Consider the following 23,390-nt stretch of genomic DNA (forward strand, 5'->3'; position numbering starts at 1 on the left):
AATTCCTATATACACCACTAAAATAACCGAATAATTTTGAATGCTTTTCACCCCTATGTCCGCAAACCCAATAACAGCTGATTGGAACTCACCACTCCCGGGGATGAACTCCCCAAAAGGAGCCCGTAGGAATAACAGTTATTGCTCTTAGCCGGCGTAGTGTGGCGGTTTTAGCGGGTGGTTTCTGCTCTCGAGATTTCAAGCCCAAAGAAATCTCTCGTCGGAATTACGTCCTTAAAAATGAAATGTTTGCACCCGTGCGGGTGACAACGGTGGTTTTGTGTTTTTAATCAACGTTACAAGTGCAATAAGATTAAAGTGAGCCTCAGATTGAATTGAAGCCATTAAGCGGTGGAACGGCGCCCAAGTGTTTTCGCATTTTCGCGTTTTCGCCCGCGCTTTTTGCCATTTGTTGTGGTTTCTCAACGTTGAAGTGCCGTTATTTTCGCCGTGCTCAAATTGGAACCCGAAAAGGCCCGAGAATGATTTAGTGCCCGATCGCTATCCGCGAATGCCGCAATTATGTTTTAATTGGCGCTAAATGGTTTACACACACACAAGCGCGCACGCACAAAAGGATTAGCAGCAGCAGGAGTCAAAAATTCGTTGGCATAAAAAAGGTGGGTTGTGTTTGGGCAGGTATTTAACATTGTTGATTCTCCTGGCAAATTGGAAATTTATTGAACAAATTGGAAAGCGGAGAACATTAAGCAGTCAATCGGAATAACGAACTTTTATATGAATGTATTGGGAAATGGTTTGTAGTCTGAAAATTGATTTTTATGAATGTTTATAGAATCTCAATACTATGTCAATAATCCCTAAATGGGTCTTTATAATTACGTTGAAACTTTTGCTCCAGTTTTAGGTAGTTTCAAGTTTTAAGTAGTTTTATGATTAAATTAGTTGTCATCTCATTTTTTCTGCTGTTGCTGGTGAAAAATATCGGGCCAAAGTGATAAATATTTGTAATATAAAAACAGCATCTAAACTTATACTTAAAATAGTTTTATAAATTTGAAAGGTAGATAGCGAGAAGTAGATAATAATATCTATGCCACAGACTTAATTAATTACAATTTTTAACAACAAAAAATTTCCAACAATATTAAGTTTGTGATTCAGCCGCTATTTCCTAAGTAAAGAGAAAAAAGTCTTCCTTTTTGGTAACAAATATTTAATTTAATTCTATAGAGCACCTGCCCTTGTGGACTCTTCGCGCTTTGTTCAACCGTAGCCGGCGGAAAAACCTTAGTGCCTATAAAAATATTTACGAGTAAATATTACAGCCTCCGAACTGGGCCCTTTGACCCGGGGACTATCCAAACATATGTCTGAGCTCCCCGGGCTGCCTGTTTTATTTATGTGGCGGGCGTCAAAAAATTTGCCAGCGCATGAATCATCTGCCACCTCCGAAAAATGCCTCCATGCCTCCCAGATCCCAACCTCCATTGATGCCACACCGTGTGTAATATGAGCCAGCCCACGTGCATTGGGAGAGATGGAGAAAGATGGGGGAGAGCGAGATCCTGATGCGTTTGGCATAATAATGAAATAATAATGTCGCCTTTTGTTCGGCTGGAGGTGTCTCAATGTCTCTGGCAATAAATTAATGGGATCCGCATATAAAAACATAAAAGGCACCCTGCAGGTTGTGTTTGCCTCAATTTTGATTATGTGACACGCAGCTTCCTCATGTGGCAAGTAGTACTTGCCTACCAGCTATTGGCTTTAAGGGAGTGAGCTTCTTATTCTTACTATATATTTGGTGGAGGGATGTAACACGGTACATTCCTGCAACATTGTCAGCTGTTGCCGCATCTTGGCAAAAAACTAAATTACCATAAAGATGGCCAAGTGTTTGTCCTAAGACACGGCATGATGAGCCAAAGGATCTGCTGATAAAATGCTAATCATGGCAACAATGTTGGCTCTCTTGCCACTACAACAAGAAAAGTAACCATCCAAGTTGGGCAACATTTTTTATGATGGTTTTTCTTTTGGTGGTTGTTGGTTTCGCCAGAAAAAAAACTTCTTCAACAACTTTTGCACTTTCGCTTAACACAAGTTTTTGGCCCTTTTGCAGAGTTTGGTTTTAGGGTAGCCTAACTAAGTTGGAAAAATTATGTTTTTATATAAGAAGTATACTAATATTTATTATAAAAGAATCTAAGGTTTTTACATACTTATTTTAATTTAAAATCAGTAAATAAAAGTCTATTAATATTATTTAAGTGTTAATATTAACAAATCTGGTTACTATTGTTAAAACATGATATAAATAGTAATAATTTATATAAAATATATTCTAAAATATAGTGTAAAATGCATTCGTGGTAAGCCAGCTAAAATCCGAGCTTCCTTTTCCTTCCTTTCGCTCTTTTGTGCAACATTTTTGATTAGCTTCAAGTTCAGACAAGAATAAAGGGACTGAGAGGTCGTGGACATCATCGACTGGGGGAGGGTAGGTGTTTTAATTTTTGTTTAAACTTGGTTGGGAAAACACCTTCGGGCATCGGCTTGGAGTCGAGTTGGGTCGAGTGTCTCTTTGTGGCTTTGACAGCCTTTGTTTTTCTGGGTGGGTGTGTGTTTTTTGCAGGAAGAAGCATCATCATCATCATATATCCTTGTTAATTTGTCTAGAGGGTTGGATTTTTTGGTCAGGGAGCCGTGTCCATAAATCATTATAATGCATTTTGTTTCGGACAAGTTGTTACGGTCAAGTGCTGTGGTCATTTCAATAACGAATTCATCATCTTCATGATGTGTATTAAATGGAAGGTGATGATGGACAATGGACATTTATGAAGTAATATAGAAAGGCTATATTTTATTTTAAAAACATCATATTACTCTTTTACGGTATAAAATTTAATTTATCCCTTTTCCACTTTTTATTACCGATTTTAAGATACAAACTTTCTATTTTTAAGTCATTCAATATGTTTCATTAAAGTTATTTCTCTCCAAATCATTTATTTTGATTTAAAATGAATAACACATGTAGAACCGCATTCAAAAATCAATAAAAAACAATCCAATTTATGCTGAGTATTTTAAAATAAATGTTTGTGATGAAATATTTATTTATAGAACCCAGGAAATTGAATTAATTTGATAAAATGTGAACTCGTCTACCAACCCCACACCGAAAATAGCAATAAAATGTGAAAATTTTCACGTATCAAACATTTTTCACATTTATTTTTTGGGAAAATTGTATGCTCAATTATTCATTAAAGTCGATGACTGTGCAGTGAAATCGAGGGGAGTGTTAGGATTACGGATTGGGAGATTGGTATTGGACCCCCAGACCTACGCGCCAATTACAAGTGCAAATAGAAATCTGCTGCCAGCCACAATACCAGCATCATTGGGCTTCCTGTATTATCCTGTTTTCCAGCTCGATAATACAGTCGTTGCACCCTTCGACACAAATCACATTAATTTTGTTCGTGCTCATTTCGGACGAGCTGCCAGCTCGGCTTGACTGGTACCGTACTCGGACTCGGACCCGGACGCACTTTCCACTTTCACCCTGCCGATTCTGCCACTTTTTCCGTGATAATGGGGACACAACCCCCTTTGGTGCAGCGAGAAGAATCCACCCCTCTAATATCATTTTGCAATTTGCACTTGGCAAATAAAGGAGTGAATGCTGTGGCAGATAAAAACGATTCTATCCTTTGTTCTTGCCTCCGGGGCAACAAATGTTTCCCAGTGAGCCAGCTCACAGCTGGCCAGGATACAACATCCCAAAGAGTTTACATTTCAATGGACAAAAGCTTCGACTCTACGGGCTCCCCAGAAAAACGCATGCCACACATTGTTAAATAAATTATCGCCTACGCTTTGGAGAGTCATCGATGAAATCGCTTCTAGGAAGTCTGACTTTTGTGATACCCTTTAAGAAAGTTTTATTGGATTATTGGCAGTTTGGTTTGACTAAAGACTAAAGACCTGAAGTATCTTCAACTGTAAGTATATGGCTAGTGTTCTTGAAAGGAACCCATTTACTTATAATATTCCTGTTTTAAACTAAAATATTATTAATCGAAAAGATCCGAAAATATCTCAAAAAGCATAAGCTTTTAAAGAAATTTATATCCTAATTTGTTATATTTACAAAGTTTGTAGGGTACCATATCAGTCGTGTCAACCCAAGCTGAACTTGACACCCACAGCATGGTTCTGAGAGTGGTCCGTTTTGGGGTCCTTTCACTTCAGATCACTCCCCTCTTGGGATGTCAGTGTTTGGGTGGTGGTGGTGGTGCAGCCAAGGTTGTGGGTGCGCGTGGTTGCTTGTGGCTTGATTGACATGCCCCCCGAACAAGTGAAAAGCCCCAATCCATTCCACATCCAGTCACTCACTCACTCGAACACATCCTCTATTCACCCGATATGCTTTGTGACAAACAGCTGATTGCGTGTTCATCCTGTCTGATGTCCTGCATGTTCGTCTCGGGCATGATTTATGGTCACAATTGAATTTCTTGACTTTTTCTTTGCCGAGTTGGTGTGGTAGTTTTGGGGAAAGGGGACCCACACGTGGCCGGTGGAGTTGGCCAAAAGAAAAGCAGCACAAATTAGCTCATTTTCCGGTACACTTGCCTCACGTGCTCGTTAGCATCCGAAGCCAAAAGGAAAGTCGCAGGTCATTGACACTCGACCAGCATCCTCCCCTGAATCCTTGGAGTTTTCCTATTCAGTCTCGGTTGGGGCCACTGGGCAGCAGATGTTTGCATTTTGCACTACTCAAGTTCAGAGTTCTCTTAAGTAATACACTAGTAAAAATATTAAAAGATTATGTAAAGGGTTTGGTTAATATTATAGAAATTAAGATTAAGAGCAAAAGAAAGGATTGTCTTCTAAGATGAAGTTAACTTTAGGTCTTCCTAAAGACGTTTTAACTACAAGATTTCTATTTCGATAATTTTAAGATATGTTCATCTTGTCCTACAATATTTAATAAATTTATTTCTGCAAGTGTATATGGTTAGCCACAGTGGAGAAAGGAGTGAGGAAACCGCTCTTGTCACGTACTACTGCCAGCTGATTGCCTCAAATTGTTTTCGCCCATTTTTTCGAACACATTTGACAGGCGTTTAACTGTGACAGAATGGCTATGGGGGTGGCCATGTGTCAATGGAGTCAATGCCAAAAAATTCTTTCTCTTTCATTTAATACCAAACTAATATCGCCAAAAGTCCTTTAAGTATATCCCCCGCTATTCCTTCTCGGCTCAACACGAGTTTAGTTACATTTTCTTTATTTTTTTTGTTGGTTGGGTTGCCTAGCAGTTTATCTGCTTGTTGACAGCTGCCCAAAGGGAATTAGTTATCAAAAGACGCATAAATCCATTTTCATTTTACAGAAAACTCTGCTTAGTCTGGCTTCTATTTCTTTCTTGAATAAAATATGAGTGGAATTGAATTTCGAGCTACATGCTCAGACGCTATTTACTTCGGCTGCTCTTTAAAGTTAGGATGAACTTTAAATTAGATTAAAAATGTGATATAAAATCGAGACAGACTGCAGTTTTTACTTAAAAGAACTTAAAAATAAATCTAGATTAAGTGTTATTGATATTTTAAAGTTATTTTAAAACATCTTATGATCTTTAACAAGCAATACACCGGATTTTCTTTCCATTCACCTTAATTTTCCGCTTGGCTGGTAAAACGAAAAACATTCCTGACCTTTTTACCCATTAGCACTTTGAGTGACATTAATATTAAGGCCACAAGAGAGTGGAACAAAAAGTGCGTTCATCCGTTGCTCGGGCGACTTTTATGGTCTGCTTGTTAATGCAAATAGCATGCCAAGTATAATAAAATTATTTCCGCTATTGTTTAGCTTTGGTTATTAGCCCCACCCCGTCCCCACTCTGAAGATTTTCCTGTTTTCATTGGCACGCGATGGGAAAACGTTCTTGATTTAACTGCCTCGAGATAAGTTCTTTGGTCTTTGTTTGCGTTTCTTAGCTATTTTGATTTTTGGCCTTAGCCAAAAACAGGATAAACATAAATTTGGGCAAGCCGTTGAATTGGCAGATCCCCAGGACACAGGCTAAAAGGCAGAACACGTGTTGGGATTCCAGTGGTGGTGGTGTGGTAGGCGGCATGTAAAGCTATGCCACGGGTCGGCGACTCACCGAGGGCAGCCAGAACCTGTGGCTACCCTTGTTGCCCCCCAATGTTACCCATGTAATCCACCCTCGAAAAATCGTTTGCCAACTTCAATTTCAACCGCTGTCATTTGAAACGAGTGGCTCTCCTCTTAGTATTCCCCAGGGCCATATAGGTGGACAGTGGAATGGATTTATGTTATTTTGTTTATTGATTTTAATTGAATATTGAATTACCATATTGGCTAGCTCGGCTAAAGCCTTCTAAATATTTTGTCAATTAACATGCCTTTTCAAAAATGGATCAGAAAGTTGGGTTTGGATAAACTTTAGAAATGGTAGTTAGACAAATATAAACTAAATTTTGTTTAATAATTTCATTCTTTAATAAGTTTTTAAGTTTGTTAATTGTAATATCATTTTTATTCTCTAGTATTTTTTATACAATTGTCTTTACATTTCTGTACTTGAAATTGACAAGTAATTAACCAATTTGCCCCACTGTTTAAAAGCCCGACACGGATGGCACTCATGGGAATTGGCAGCGTTTGTGTTTTTGTAACCCCATTTGGCCTCCATTTTTCGCGCATTTTGATTTCGGATTTTCCCACTGCACATTCCCATGGAAAGAGTCGTCCGAAAGAGCAGGCTAGATGAGCCCACTTGTCCACCTGCCAATGGACAACAGCCAAACTTGAATTCGGATCGCAACATTTGGGGTTTTTTTTTGGTATATTTTCGTTACTACTTTTTTCAGTCTGCAGAGTTTTTTATAATTCGTTTCTTTCGGCAGATTGTTGCTTTTTCTTCCCCATTTGCTCTTTTCCTCCCTTGGAAAAAATTCAATCAAAACACTACAAGCGTAAACAAGTGGGGTTACTACGAGTTGGGCTCGCATCCTTGAATATCCTCGTTCGTCAGCACTTCAATTTCAAGTGTTTTCTTTTCTATTTGAATTTCAGTTCGGTTTGGCCTTTTCTCGAAATTTAAACCCATCGAAGAGTGAGTTTGGGCTTTTATGGTTATGCCTGCTATATTATTGCTGCTGTTTGTACACCTGTTTCGATACTCTTGAAACATTTTGATTCAGTATATTGCCCAAAATGTAGAGTTTGGTTTGTTCTTAGAGATAAGAGTAGTATTAGTACTGAAAAAATTTAAGATATGTATCTTCTGACAGTCATACTTATGAATAGTTTCCAATTGGAAGTCCTTTTTTGACACTTTTTGTTTTCAGTGAGTATTTCTTTCACCTGAAAGAGCATTACACCTTCGTTACTAAGGACTTACAAGCTGCCTGCCTGTCTCTTGAATTAAAAATCGCAGATGGCCCTTTTCGTTCTTTGCCAAGTTTAAACTGCCGAGCTGGCAACTTTGCTCCTTGGCTCCACCCCAACAAAATTTTCCCCAAAACCCCACTCTTCATCTTGGCCTTATATTTCCCGAGTAGCGTCTTGATACACCTAACAGCCGTGCTAAGTCCTTGCCGGATTAGGCTAAACGCCCTCCCATTTCATACCAAGTACGGTATTTGCACGCGCTTTTGCGGCCTAAAAGTACGCACAGCTACAATTACTTGGTAACAAAAATTGTGAGGGTGGGTGAGATGACACGGAATATGGAGGGGAAAATGCGTGTTATCTTTTGATTTTCTTTAATGCTGTTTAACTTTCTTACACCATTTTTTCTTTTTAATCAATCGCTGAGGAAGTTTTTAAGGACCAAGATGTCACTTGCCACATGAAGTGTTCCTAGAAAGTGTATAGATTAAACCTTTGGTTAAGAAATATTATATGTTAAAGAAATATAAATATTTTTCAAAACTTTAGTCTTAGTGATAACCTCTAAAAAGGCTTGTAAAGGATTTTTTAAGCTAGACTTTCTAAAAAATATATTTAACTATGGTTTTTAGCTTATTTTCTTATTTTTCAGGGTATACAAACCTTCCGAAGTCTTCCGATCTTTATACCCGTTACTCGTAGAGTAAAAGGGTATACTAGATTCGTTGAAAGTATGTAACAGATAGAAGGAAGCTTTTGCGACCCTATAAAGTATATATATTCTTGATCAGGATCAATAGCGAAGTCGATTGAGCCATGTCCGTCTGTCCGTCCGTCCGTCCGTCCGTCCGTCCGTCCGTCCGTCCGTCCGTCCGTCCGTCCGTCCGTCCGTATGAACGCTGAGATCTCAGGAACTATAGCAGATACAAGGTTGAGATTAAGCATGAAGATTCTTGAGGTCCCGGGACAGCGCAAGTTTATTACAGCATCCTGCCACGCCCACTCTAACGCCCACAAATCGCAAAAAACTAAAATTGCTGAAATCTCAGGAACTATTGCAGTTAGAAAGTTGAAATTCAGAAAGTATAATCTTTAGATGACAGCGCATCTTATAGTAGTACTACTATCCGGCCACACCCACCCATACGCCCACAAGGCTCAAAAGACGGTTTTCCGATTTTCTAGAAAAGCTGATATCTCGGTAACTATAAGAGATAGAAAGTTCGGATCAAGCATGTATGTTTCTATGACGCTCCCAATGCGAATTGTTTTTTTCCGATCACGCCACGCCCAATCTAACGCCCACAAAACCCGAAAAACCAAAAATGCAAAAATCTCGAAAACTATAAGAGCAACACAATTTTGCTTAGAACACGTATTTAGAGATGCCTCTGCAACTTGCCACGAAGTTGCATCCGGCCACGCCCACTCTAACGCCCACAAACCGCGGAAAACTGTGGAGTCTATAATATTATTATGAATGCCTTCGTTTGACCTTGTGTAACTTATTTCTGTTAATATCTATTGATTTACAAAATATTTTTCAAATCGGAACATTATTTCGCTATTTATATAGTTAAGGGTATTAAAAAAAAAAAATAAATTTTATTTTAAAATTTTAATAAATCGACTATAGCGTTTCCTCTTGTTATATTTTGTTTTTATTGCTGATTGTTTCACTTCTTTAAGGGATAACCATCAATTTTTATTGTTGTTACGGCCGCATTCGTTTTTCCTTGTTTGTTGGTTTCCTATTTTTGGTTTTGTCTGGCTGAATTCTCATTTATTGATTTTTGCTTGAATTTTCGAATGCCAAGGAATTCGTTTGTATTTTCCTTTCTTTTTTTTTTTGGCAATACTTGGGGCCAATAACTGTGGCTGACAAATGATCTGAACTTTGTCGGAAAGTTGTTTTTTCTTGGCGGTTGTTCTGTCTGAAAGTTTATTTATCTAATTAAAAAGCTGAAGAGCAAACTGTAAACTTCATTGGGTTCTTTAATTTTTGTTGTTTTCTTTTTCCGGTTTGTCAAATTTGTCGTCTGCAGAAGGACCAAGTTAATGTCCCTGAACAACAGTAAAGGATGATGGTCTGGGCTGGGTGCAAATTGTCATAACTGCGGGGAAGTTTTTGTAATTAACATCAGCGTCTGCTTTTTCTTAACCTGTTGGGCTTTTCCCGAGTTACAACTGTTGCCTGTTTCTGCTCTACTTCAGATAGTTTTCCAGGGCAACGGAGTTGTGTCTCCGAATGAAGTTATTGTGACTGCGATGCCAAGTTTTGTAACTTGTTGAAGAAACAAATGTGGCCAAAAAGATAATGGAAATGTTGTGCTGTCTGAAATTTTAAAGGGGATTAAGAGAGGGTTGCAAGTTCATGCAGTGTTCGTTTGACAGTAAGTTAGAAAGTATGCTTCATCCCTTTATGTTATATAATATTTAATTTCATAAACAATCATGGTTTTATTTTTAATCAGAAACCTTTTGACACCTCTTTTTCCCAACTTTTAAGTGCACTAATCCTATTAACTCAAACTGTGTACATAAGTTGATTATAATTTATTTCGTGTTAGCGTAATGGAGTTTTAAATAAGCCCTAATAGGATTAAAGGATTGCAATAGCTTAAAGCCTACAGTAATTTAAGATACTTATGGTTTTGTTTATGTTGAAAAGGGATTTTAATTTAATAATTAGACATTTATTTAGAAAGTAAATGCATTGTTTTATGCTGCAATTACAATACTAATTAATTTAATTAAAATTTTCATAATAAAACAGGACTTTCTTTGATCTTATTTAGCCAACTTTCCACTGAAAATTCCATAGGGCTATGCCTTGCCAGCCGCTGAGTTTTAATTGAAACTACACAGCAGTATCCTGAATATGTATTCCTCTCTAACTTAGCGCCTCTCTGGGCCCATATTTGCCCCTTCCCCCCGCCAAGGGGCACTTTCAACTTGTTCAACTTGTCCTGCCACACTGGCTCTTTTTCACTACTTTGTCATAATTTGCAACTGCTGCACTGCAAAACTGCTGCTCCTCCGGCTTCCCGCACAAGTTGTTCTTATTAACTGCTCAGCCATTTTGTGTTCTCCTAGAGGAGTTAATAGACTGTGATGGGAGGGGGAGGGACACATACAAGGGGCGGTGGAACCTAGAAAGAGGACAACAGCTTGACTATGCAACTGCATATTTCTGCCCTTTTGGCGTGGGGCCATGTCCTGGCCTGTTGTCCTTTGACTATGTCGCTGCATAATTTATGACTGCTTACTGCTGCCTCGACTGGCACTCAAGCTGTTTTTTGTTAGCCAACACAACACAGGACCCGAACAGGACAGGACCTCTCTCTTGCTAGAGCCTTAAATCAGTTTTGAAATCGATTGATATATATTGCCAGGTTATATTTGCACCAGTCCGATAGGATACGATAGCTTTAAATGCCCTCGGGGTCCTTACTCCGACTAACTCAATTATTGAACAATTTAATTTGGTCCTGCACTGCTTGACTTTCAGGAGGGGGTCCGGCTTCCTGTTGCTCCTGGCCATTCGAGTGTTTTCAGATTAACATGTCCTCAACACACGAAATATTCACACTCCCACTATACATTTCTAATCCATAAGCAGCTAATAAATTTTGGTCATGCACACATCTCATGCGGAGAGATTTTGGGCGGAGTTTTGAGCTCAACATCCTGGCCAAACAGAGACCCCCACTGGAGGGCAAACATGGTTGTTGTTCTGGGCGTAATTAGTGAAATGACTGGAACCATCCAAGGCACTCCGCAATTTATGATTAAAGTTGCCGCGTCCTCTCGCCCAGCCAATAAAATGCATCATTAATTTTAAAGTACAGCCAAGGGAGCCTGCAAATATTATTTATGGTGGCTGAAACTTGATATATAATTTGTTAATAAGATATATTATATATGCAAGATATAAAAAATGATAATGTAAGCGGGTAAGGACTGTGATAAAATCTGTAATATATTGTAATGGGAGAGAGACATAATGTGGCTTAAAAATGAATTTACATTTTCCTCTCAATTCTTTAAACTTTATGATAAAGGCTATTTAGATTACAAAAATGCTAAAATAGTTACCTAAAATCATATGTTTTAAATGTTCCTTACCTATAATTAAACTAAAATTTAGACTTAGTGAACTTAATATAGAAACCTAACAAACCTAATTCGGAAAATGATTTGTTTATTATGGAAACCGCATGCGGCAGTCAACAAGTTTTCCTCTACTTGACTTTTACGAGGCTATAGAAAACGAAAGCATAACATTCACTTTACGATATAATTTCCCATGGCTTGTATTGAACGTAAATTTGGCTTGTCTACGCATAAAACTTAATGGGCATTACAAAATTACAGCTGTTGAACGACCTTTGCCCTCTCTCGCTATGGATATTACTTTGTTTATCGTCCTTATTTTGTATGTCAACATTTATGACGGCAACAAAAGTCAATTAGCCATGAGGAAACGATATTGGTTTTTAAAAAGGGAAACTTCTAATACCCCAGTATCGCTAGGATACTGACTAATTAGGTATTTGAAGCGTCTTAGCCATGATGATGAATGCTTAAGCAGTTAAGTTAAACACAAACGGAATGACATGTCTCGCTGGGGAAACGGGCCTTGGCTGGAGGTTGAGGTACAGCTTAGCGGAAAGTTTGCTTTTGGCAAACTTTGGATATACCTTAGAGTATATATGTAGTTGCACGTATCTTGAAAGTATAACAGCGAGATACATTTTGAGAGATTTAAATACATTTGTTAACAACAAAGGATGGAGGGTTAGCTTTTGAAGTTTTAAAATAAATTTGAAATAATGATAAGGGATAATGGTTTTAAAAGTTCAGGTTTGATGTGGGTGGAAAGTGAAGGTATTAAATTGAAATATTCTGTAGGAAATCCCATAAGAAATTGAATGTTTTTTTATTGTTTTCAAAGTTTAATAAAGTTAGAAATCATAATGAAACATTAATTAAGAATAACTACTTCAGTTTTTTCAGAACTTTTTACTCTCTTAAGAAACTCTCATCACTGAAAGAAAAATCAATATTCCCAGTATCGCTTAGCCATATAACCTCTTCTAATTGCTTGAATCCAACTGTATTCGAATGTCTTCCCAAAGTACATATTTGGGTGTGCGTGCTTATTTGTTTCTGGCAGTGCCTTTGGGCCATTGCTCGATTCTTTGTGCGTTTTCGGCTTATAAATTTAGTCAAAGCACGTAGCGTAAACTTGGCAATAAATCCGTAAGCCCAACCGTCCATGGACCACCCCTAACCCAAACTCATATATATATATCTTCTCCTGACTTACATGCATCCCGCTGTGGAACACGTGGCGTATTAACAATATCGACATGAGTAAACAAATGCCCAAGGGGATCAGGGGGAGACCGAAGAAGAAGTCTTTAGATTGCTCGAAGTAATTTACACTTTTCCAACTTGAACTTTACAAACTTGGCTCACCACCATTCTCCCTTTTATTTTTCAGGAAAGGAAACCCAACCGAAAAAAAGTAAAGAAGGCAAAAAAAAAAAATGTGAAACGACAACAGAAATTAACACAAATGCCTCATAAAGTGGCATATCTTGATTGGGAACGGGAACCGGAAGAGCCACCCACCAGGAACCAGCAAGGACACGTGTTAAGTAGCCCTATCCATAGTCATTATCAGTGAACTGTGAGCAAACATGCCGAATCTCCATCACGTCGACTACAATCGAAAGTATTCCGCCACGGAAACGATTCAGGTAAGCTGCTCCTTATGCTCGCTCCTTCTGCTCCGCCAATTTCTTTCGGCATTTAAGCCAAATCGCCTGCTGGCCGGGCATTAAAAAATACAACTTAAGTGCGATAATTAAAAATGAAACGAACAATTTACGACCTTTAGAGAAGTCTGGCACGCGACCAAACTTGTGGGCGTGCGATCCATCCTGGCGATTTTTCACACCCAAGATCTCCAGGGGTCAGGGGGCCATAGGACCTAGTCCAAATGGAGTCCTTACGTTTGACTTGGCTCCTCCGCTTGATTGATGCACACCGTCGTCTTGCTGTTTGCCCAGAGCTCAACAAATTAATTGAAGAGTTTTCGTCTTGTTTTTTTTGGGGAGCAATGGTAACCTGGGAGCAACCCCCAGACACGCCTACTGTCCCGCTAATTGCTGTCATAAATTCTGAACTCAACTCTCTGGGAAACATTCTTTCGGCAAATTGTTCTACTCTTTAGCCCGGGAAAATGGTGTAAAAGGGGGTAGATGCGCTATTACCAAAGGGTTGCGAAGGGAAAGTGGATAGATTGAGCAATTAAAGAAAGAAATTTCTTAATGGTGAGTGCTCTTCAGGGAATCAGAAATGTACTTGACTTGAAAGAAAAGATAGCTTAATGGTAGATTTAAAAAATATAATTTGGTAATGATGGTATTCATAAAACTAATAAGTATTTGAAATAAATTTATGAAATATTGGAAAGCTCTTTAATGTAGTTTTTATTTAATGGGATATAAGCGATGCTTGTACTTCTTCGATTTATGTTAAAGCTTAACTCATATTTTTGAACTATTTATCGAGGAAAATGTTATACCTTTTACTGTGTTTTCCCATTTTATAGAGCATCTTTTATTCGGCTCAATAACATAGTGTTACTTTTCAGCTCCCATTTGTTTTGGTTTGCATGTTGTCTCAGCTTTGGCTCTTCCTGCGACCACTTTCCCCGTACTTCGCCCCGCAACTTTCACCCTCCTTGTCAACCAGAATGAAAATCGCTAAAAAGCAGCGTCGGGAAAGTCTGGCTTTACTGGCTGCTGTTGCTTTTTATTCCTGCCTTGCTTTTGTTTTGTATATTTTCCTTCATAGAGAAACGTGGCTTCCGGATTCCTTTGGTCCTTTGGGTGAGATGGACAGACACCCAATCGGTGAGAGCAGAGAAGGGAGAACTCCGTCTCTGAAACTTGATTAAGTAGTTTCCGCGTGCTTTTATTTGCACAATAAAAACATAACGTTTTTTTTCGTTTCGCTACAGTTGCTTCTCTAGTATTAAAGTTGGTTGAAAAAAAGGAGCGCTAGAGCAAAATGTGTGAAGTGGACTTTTCCGGGGGAAAATTGCATCCCTCTTTTCATTCTAGACGTGCACTGGCTGTTGCTATTTAAGCCGCTATTTTTATGGCTTTCGCGTTGGAATGATAACGTTATGACTCCATTGTGACAAGTCGCAAACGTGGTTTAGTTAAAATGTCTGGACATGTGGGATCATACGGACGGATGGGTTTTTTTTCTCACTCGGGAGATAAACAGGACAAGTTGGATACAGATAATGTAGGAGTAGGGGATATATGTTATCTTAATTCTTTGTGAAGGCTAGCAAAATCTGTAGTATTGTTTCTATTAATGAAACTCTTAGGTTAAGTTTAAATATTACAAAATCAAGCAAATGACGAGCTATCAAGATATCAGAAGATTTCCGAAGTATTTAGAGTTTGATTCCCCATTACCAATATCTCTAAACTGTTCTTTCTTTCCGCCTAAACACCATTAACAGTTTTCCCAGCATTTCCTAATGCAATCTGAATGGTCTGCGATATTCACGTAAATAGCGGCCATATGCCGCTCTATATACCCGCAGACGACGCAGCCCATTAAAAATGATTACAGAAATGCCTTAGCACACCCACCCACCCGAAAGTAATTTCACTTTTCGCCGCATATGCTGCCCGCTTGGAACATGCCTTTTTTGGCCATTTCTTCTTTTTTCCTTTTTTTTTTTGGCAAAACAAACAACATAAATATGGATTTCTCATTAAAATGCCAAAGTTATGCCGGCACGTAGATGGAAATGCTGCGAGACCTGCGAGTCCTATGAGAACGGCGCCGGCGCTTTGAGTTTGTTTTGCTCTCACCAATGTCAATGTCGCGTTCTCTTAGCCATTTCGTTGCTCTCTTTTTCGGCCAAGTCACGTGCTGCCATTGAAGGAATTTCACTGCCGGCTGGATCGTAAAGGAGGAAAAGGAGAGCAACCGGATAGGCTGAGAGGGTCGGTGGGGGCACTTCTCTTAACACTCAGCCAGGACGCCAGGACAATGTGACGCATTTGTCATGAAACGGATTTCCGGTATTGTCGTCGCTGTCTCTGCCACCACTGGATACCACCCATCCTCGTCTACGAGCCCCACTTGGCTTTCCCTAGGAAAACTTGTTCAATTTTTTATGACAAAGCCGTGGAGAAACGAAGAACGATGGAAAGTCGCTAAGAAAAAAATAAAAGAAAAAAGTTTGTCGTGCCCGGCCGCAAAAGTGGCTATTTAGCATTTTAGAGTAGGCGAACATGACCTCAAGGAACCCTGTGCCCCTGTGCCACGCACCCCTCTGATTCCTTGCCTTGCCAGTTTGGAGCCTCTGAATTTTTCATTAATTGTATTTCGAATGGAGAGCGGAAAAGCGAGAACAAATGGAAATTTAAATGAATGAATTTGGGAATGAATTTAAGTAATGTTTGGAGTTTTAAAGGCAGAGCAGATTAAGTGTTGGCAAAAGCATTTAAAAATGGATTAGAAAAAGAGATATATGGCTAACAAAATCATCCAAAAACCGGAATTTAAAAAATGTTCTTTAATGTGCATCGTTTAGTTCTTTCATTCCTGAAAAAGACACCCCTAAATTGCATTCCCCTATCCCAGTAGATTATAACAGCCATTCAGGTAGGAAGGTCTTGAAAAGTATGCAATACATTTCGTAAAGTGCAATATTTACCCTTCGTGCCTAATAATTCCCAACTAGCTCTAGCCCCATTTGCATGGAATAGGAACTGATTCGGAGTGGTAAGTTATCTTTGCGCAGAGGCGATATCGTAACCAATGAAGTTCTACTGAGGTGCGATTATTGCTAGTTGAAAACTTTAACCAATACCCCGCCATGGGGACGTGAAATACCGTCCACTACGGCAATTTTTGGGAGCCCGAGAGGGCCAATTAATAATACATTAAAAACATTTAGGTTAATATTGTAAAAGGCAACCCTTAAAAAGGTTGAAATGCGAGAATCAGCATTTATCTATGAAAATGTGCTAATGAAATGACACTAAAGCCAAAATCTTGATGAGTCATAATCGTTAAATGACCTTATAACTAAGATAGTTGGCTAAACAGCACACTCTGTGTTTGTGGGCTTAAAAAGATATGAAACCCACACAAAATGGCAAATCATCATGTTAAACTATTTTGGTGAAACCATTAATTTGAGCCATTTGAATCTAACCAAAGAACGAACACACTCACAACCCTTAACCAAAGAAAGGGTTCATGGACATTAGACAAATTAAGCCTACTCTCTAGCTAAATTACAAAAACACCATCCTGTGCATACAAATGCCTGTTGGTGTGTGAATGCGGGAAAATTCCCAAAACGTTCCTGACCGAAAATTACTGTCGCAATTTATGTTTATGTGACTGGAAAGTTTTTCCTCTCTCTGGCTGGATTTTTGTGTTTTTATAGTTCAAGTTCGACATGAGAAGAAAACCAGATAAACGGAAACGGAAACCTTTAACTTCAATGTAAATTTACTACTTGGTTAGTTTTGTTGGCTTTCGAAAAACTTCTAACAGAGCCTTTTTGGTTTTTCCTCTAGCCAAGCCTAAAGCCAATTTGAACTCACACACACACACGGCGAAGAGAAAAAAAGGAATGACCCTTAACAAAGTTGAGATTTTCCGATGCGTAACGTCGGTTTAACTCTAGAGACTGACTTGGGCGGCTTGTTTTCCTTTTTATGAACTAAGCAAATGTAATTCCAAAGCGACCCATGACCCCGAACATATTTCATTTTTTACGCTTAGCCTACTTTTTGTCAATGCCAAGCATGTAGCACTGATTTGGATTGTTGGCCTTTCCCTGGATCGTCCCAATTTATGCGTTATTTATGCAAAACAATCCCGCATTGATGAAGATGCTTTCGAATACAGTAAGGACGACGACTCCGAGGGAGCTGCTTGAGCCTTGGGAAAAGCCAAGAAAGAGATAAAATAATTCAATTAAAATTTATGGTAAGATGACAGAAAAGGAAGGTGTTCCCTTTTGCATACCATTTTAGTTCAGAATTACACAAATAAATTTCGTTTGAATTCAAGTTTCAGCTTAGCTTAAACTTAATTACTAAACATCCAACACTTTTATCTAGTCCATATTTATTATCAATTGACCCAGCAAGCTAAGTCGCCAGGCCTCAACAAAAATTGAGTTTAGACTCGTTAGTAAAAGGCGAAAGTTTATCCGACAAATTAAAGGGGAGCCAAGCAGTCGACACTAACAAGTACCTTGAATCAGTTAACCGATTTGTCTTGGTTATTTGAACGTAAAATTTTAATATATAAATCGAATTTACAATAGACATTTCTCCATAGACTCTTACAAATCTCATCATGAGGTCGTTTTTTATCCTCGTTGCGCTGATGTTACTATTAACGACAGAAGCTATTAACGTGAACCGATGGCAAAAAGCTTGCGGCCCTTTTAGCCATGGTTGCTATACTAATTCGCGAGGGTGTTGTATATACCCTAACGGAAGGCCTTGTGGGTTAGGTGCCGGTGGCATTTGCTATTACGGAAAATAAATAATCAGTGCACAAGTCCACTGAAAATCCAAGTAAAACCTCGAATTTTCTTTATTTTATTATGTATATTTTTCTTTTACAAGAAAAAAACAGAATGTCAAAGTTGAGCTTAACTATTTCTGCAACTAACGCTTTGTTTTCGTCTAAAAATCTTTTGATTGGAGTTACAAATCGTACGGCTATTTTCTGCAGACCATATTCTTTGGTAAAAATTACATTTCTTAAATTTATTACAAATTGGCCCGGCAACCTAAGTCGCTAGGCCTCAACAAAAATTAAGTTTAGACTCATTAGAGTGCTCCTCTCCACGGAAATCTTTAGTAAAAGGCGAAAGATTTATTCGACAAATTGAAGAGAAACCAGAGTGACTTTCCGTTGTCAAACAGTCTGCTTGTTGGTTCGGCATGAGGTAGAACTACTTGGGAATTATAAGTACTCGGAGTGCAACTGCTTGGGCTTGCAACTGAAAGGCAAAACAAATAGGGTTTGCTACCTGAATATGGTTCGATGAGTGAGGTAATTTAAATCGGAGAGGGTTGCAATGTAAATTAAAATGTAAACTGTGTCGGCAAAATTATGCTTGCGTTGCATTAACGACATCGAATTAGTTAACATTTTGGTCTTGGTTTTTTTAATGTAAAATTTTATTCCGTCTCGCTGTGTCGTTTATAAATCTCATTTACAATAGCCACTTTTCCGTAGACGGTTGCAAATCTACATCATGAGGTTGTCTTGTTTCCTCGTTGCGCTGATTTTACTATCGACGACAGAAGCTATTAACGTGAACCGATGGCGCAAGGTTTGCGGCCCTTGGAGCCATGGTTGCTATACTAATTCTCGAGGGGGTTGTATATACCCTAACGGAAGGCCTTGTTATTAAAGTTACGGAAAATAGAAGAGTATGCACGCGTCTTGTTCGTTTTTTCCAAAAATGAAATACAATAATTCTCAACTAGTTCTAGCTGCATTTGCATGATTTTCGTTTGGTGGGGTGGAATGGTTATCGCTTCTCGGCCTTATGGCTAAGATCAAAGTGTAGTATCTGTTCTTATCAGCTTAACATCTGATAGTTCCTCCATTGGAGGACAACAAATGTTAAACTGATTTTTGTAATCAGACGGAGTGCTAGGGGCTTGCTCCACCTCTGTCACGGGTTGGCCCGGTATTGCAGTACCGCCGGGATTTCGGCCCACCTGAGTAATAAATAAAACGGTTTTTATTGAGGTATTAAGTCCTCTAAATAGCCTAGTTACTAGGTGTTAGTTATCCGCCGCTCTATACTTTACTGCGCCGCTAGGATGATACTTTCCTACTGAAAGCGGCGGAATAGCAATACCACCGCCCTTGTTTGACTTGTCTGTTTTTTTGATTCGAGCCAATATATTTTCCTTCCGAAGTACACGCGTACGAGTACTTATTAAATGCTATTTTACCACTAGGGTCGTCGGGTCTTCTCATTTTATGTGTATACTTTAAAACTACTCAACAACTTTATCCTAACTTGTAATGAAATTATTATCTTTCACCTTAGAATTAAAAATTATAGAAAAACATCGGATTTTGCATAAATTATGTTTAAAATAAAAGTACACAAATTGTTGTGTAACTATTAAATTAGTTTTTAAAACACTTGAAACCTTTTCTAAATATACATTTTTCATATAAAATAAGTAAACATATAACAAAGTTTATATTGATTTGGCCTTAGGGATAAATTTAAGAAAATTCAAGGTAAAAGCTTTAAAGAAAGTGTCTTCTAAGACTCAAACCAACAAATAAAAGAAATCTTGAAAAATTGTATTGTAAAATCCTTAGCAATCTTTTTTAAAGCATAACAAAGGTTAAAACAAGAGGGAACGCTATAGTCGACTGCCGCGACAATAAGATACCCGTTACTGTTTTACACAATTTTAAAATATTCATTTTGCTAGTGGAAATTAGCCAAGCGCCACCTATTGTCAGAGGATGTATGTTGAGTATGCTTATAGTGACGTCACTGCCCATGTGAGTCCTTATACCCTTATTTTCTTTGTAAATAGCGAAATAATGTTCCGATTTGAAAAATCTTTGATAGATATTAACAGAAATAAGTTACACAAGGTCAAACGAAGGCATTCATAATATTATTATAGACGCCACAGTGTTCCGCGGTTTGTAGGCGTTGGAGTGGGCGTGGCCGAATAAAAACTTGTGGGAAGTTGCAGTGGCAACCGTTAAATACGTTTTCTTAAGCCTAACTTTCTAGCTCTTTTAGTTCCCGAGATTTTTGCATTTTTAGGTTTTGTAGGCGTTAGGGTGGGCATGGCTAGATGGAAAAAAAACAATTCGCAAATGGGGCATCATAAAAATCTACATGCTTAATCCGAACTTTCTATCACTTATAGTTACCGAGATAATAGGATTTCTTGAAAATTCGAAAACCGTCTATTGAGATTGGTGGGCGTATGGGTAGGTGTGACCAGATAATAGTATCACTTAAAGATGCGCTGGCATCCAAAGTTTATACATACTGAATTTCAACTTTCTAGCTCTAATAGTTCCGGAGATTTTAGCGATTTAATTTTTCGCGATTTGTGGGCGTTAGAGTGGGCGTGGCAGGATGCTGAAATAAACTTGCGCTTTCCCGGGACCTTAAAAATCTTCATGCTTAATCTCAACTTTGTATCTGCTTTAGTTCCTGAGATCTCAGCGTTCATACGGACGGACAGACGGACATGGCTCAATCGACTTCGCTATTGATCCTGATCAAGAATATATATACTTTATGGAGTCGGAAACGTTTCCTTCTATCTGTTACATACTTTTCAACGAAACTAGTATACCCTTTTACTCTACGAGTAACGGGTATAAAAATTTAATTGCAAATGCAAGTAAAAAACGCCTACTTTTGTTTTTTTTCATGTATATTTTTTTTCTACAAGAAAAAACCAGAATGTCAAAGTTGAGCTTAATTATTTCTGCAACTAACGAATTATTTTCGTCTAAAAGTCTGTTGATTAGCGTTACAAATTTTAAGGCTATTCTCTCTATGCTTTCTTTATTAAATATTTTTTTTTATGTATTATCAATTGGCCCGGCAAACTTAGTCGCTAGGCCTAACAAAAATTAAGTTTAGACTCATTAGAGTGCTCCTCTCCACGGAAATCTTTAGTAAAAGGCGAAAGATTTATTCGACAAATTGAAGAGAAACCAGAGTGATTTCGCACCGTCAAAAAGTCTGACTCTTGTTTCGCTCGAGCTAGAACTACTTGGGAATTATAAGTACTCGAAGTGCAACTGCTCTGAAGTGCAACTGAACATGGTTTGCTACCTAAATGGGGTTCGGTGAGTGAGGTAATTCGAAACCGTGTCTTCCAAAGGGAGGGTTGCAATATAAATTCAAATGCAAAAGGTGTCGGCAAAATGAAGCTTACGTTGCATTAACGAGTACATTGAATCAGTTAACAGTTTGATGTTGGATGTTAAAATGTAAAATTTTCTTTCGTCTCGCTGTAACGTAAATATTATTTACAATAGGCATTTTTCCATAGACGATTGCAACTTTACATCATGAGATCTATTTTACTCTTCGTTGCGTTGATTTTTCTATCAACGACAGAGGCTATTAACGTGAACCGATGGCGAAGAGTCTGCGGCCCTTGGAACGCAGGCTGCTACATTAATGCCCGAGGGTGTTGTGTATACCCTAATGGAAGGCTTTGTACTGAAGGTAGCGGTGGCTTTTGTTATTAAAATTACGGAAAATAAATAAAGAGTGCACAAGTCACAAGTCAAAAGTATGCACGCGACTTTTTCGTTTTTTCCCAAAATGAAATATAATGATTCTCAACTAGTTCTGACTGAAATGTCACCATGTTCCATTTTTATTTTAATGTATTTGAACTTTATTTTAATTTGTAATGTTTAAAAATTAAAAGTCAAATTTTCAACAAAAATATCTAATTTATTAATCACTTATTAAATAAAAACGAAAAGAAAAACAAATTAATATAACACTGTTGATGATATTCATGTTCTACTTCTTTGGTATATTGTCATATTCTTAGTTTGTAAATAATAACAAAAAAAAAACAAATTTTATATCAATGTTTCAATACATACATGGTCCAAAGAAAATAATAGTTCTTTTGGATATTGTGATATTCCTACTATACTTACTATTCCGAATTCTACTATATATGTATATTTGCATATTATTTACATCTTTGTTTTTGTTTAAAAAGAGTAGCTTATCGACAACGGTCGATGATAGCCGCGTGCGACGTTCACTTATAAGTTGTCAGGCTTTACTGAAAACTCTTTCAGATGCGCACGAAAATGCCGGATCGCAGAAGTATTATTAAGCTTACGTTTTAAAAGCGTCGCCATTAAATTAAGTTATATATGTACTTACAATTCGTCAATCAATCAATGTGCCTTAGAAAAGAAAAAACATCGATGTTCCTCCGGTAAACATCGATGTTCTCGAAACATCGGGAACATCGATGTTTACCGGAGGAACATCGATGTTTTTTCTTTTCTAAGGCACATTGATTGATTGACGAATTGTAAGTACATATATAACTTAATTTAATGGCGACGCTTTTAAAACGATGCGATGTTCGCATCGATGTTTTTCCACCTCTAATTGTGTTCGCTTATCGGCCTTATGGCTAAGATCAAAGTGTAGTATCTGTTCTTATCAGCTTAACATCTGATAGTTCCTCCATTGGATGACAACAAATGTTAAACTGATTTTTGTAACCAGACGGAGTGCTAGGGGCTTGCTCCACCTCTGTCACGGGTTGGCCCGGTATTGCAGTACCGCCGGGATTTCGGCCCACCTGAATAATTAATAACACTTATTTTAATGTCATAGTATTAGGGTATTATTTAGCTATCTTTTAAATATTAGTTGGATGAAATTTTGGGCCTGTCCTCTCGCTCATTTAGTTTAATGCTTTCTTTACCAACGATTATACTAAGTTTTTGACTTACCATTGAAATTACTCTCAGCAGCTAGCTATCTATGTATGTAAATAAAAATGAACAAATATTTTAATATTTCTTAAGTTTTTGAAACAAAAAAAAAATGTAAGCGAAATAAGAATTATATAAATTTTATTTCTGAAACGGTAGAATATAAAATTACTTGTTACAATTATAATTTTTGCTTATCAAAAAATTAGTGAAAGGACATTAAATGTATTTATTTGGCTTAGAGGATAAAAATAAGATAGAATAAAGTATAAATATATACTATATAAATAACAAGTATAATATATATGCGAAAAATGCAAAGGAAATATTATTATGTGTGGAAATATGAATGTTGTTCGAAATCATTAGGTATAATAGGAAGAAAAGAGTCCTATGGGACAAAAAAC

General features: G+C 37.8%; 1 protein-coding gene and 5 non-coding genes across 6 annotated transcripts in view; 4 read left to right on the forward strand and 2 right to left on the reverse strand.

Annotated features, from left to right (window-relative positions):
* Positions 1-327: 327 nt before the first annotated feature.
* The window catches only part of LOC108114815 (protein sickie), a 179,024-nt gene continuing 155,961 nt past the window's right edge, over positions 328-23,390 (forward strand). The window contains exons 1-2 of the mRNA XM_017225936.2: positions 328-620; positions 12,917-13,175. Coding sequence (XP_017081425.2) covers positions 13,116-13,175 — 60 coding nt within the window. The 5' untranslated portion in view covers positions 328-620; positions 12,917-13,115. The remainder of the gene's footprint in view (positions 621-12,916; positions 13,176-23,390) is intronic.
* LOC121530339 lies at positions 16,244-16,383 on the forward strand. The gene has a single exon (XR_005993918.1). It is a non-coding gene; the product is annotated as a U4 spliceosomal RNA (small nuclear RNA).
* Positions 18,271-18,392, reverse strand: LOC121530341. Its single transcript, XR_005993920.1, has one exon. It is a non-coding gene; the product is annotated as a U5 spliceosomal RNA (small nuclear RNA).
* On the forward strand, positions 19,027-19,222 carry LOC121530347. Its single transcript, XR_005993926.1, has one exon. It is a non-coding gene; the product is annotated as a U2 spliceosomal RNA (small nuclear RNA).
* Positions 21,099-21,222, reverse strand: LOC121530343. The gene has a single exon (XR_005993922.1). It is a non-coding gene; the product is annotated as a U5 spliceosomal RNA (small nuclear RNA).
* Positions 22,657-22,852, forward strand: LOC121530338. The gene has a single exon (XR_005993917.1). It is a non-coding gene; the product is annotated as a U2 spliceosomal RNA (small nuclear RNA).

The sequence above is a fragment of the Drosophila eugracilis genome, unplaced genomic scaffold, assembly GCF_018153835.1.
Source record: "Drosophila eugracilis isolate 14026-0451.02 unplaced genomic scaffold, ASM1815383v1 contig_513, whole genome shotgun sequence".
NCBI lineage: Eukaryota > Metazoa > Arthropoda > Insecta > Diptera > Drosophilidae > Drosophila > Drosophila eugracilis.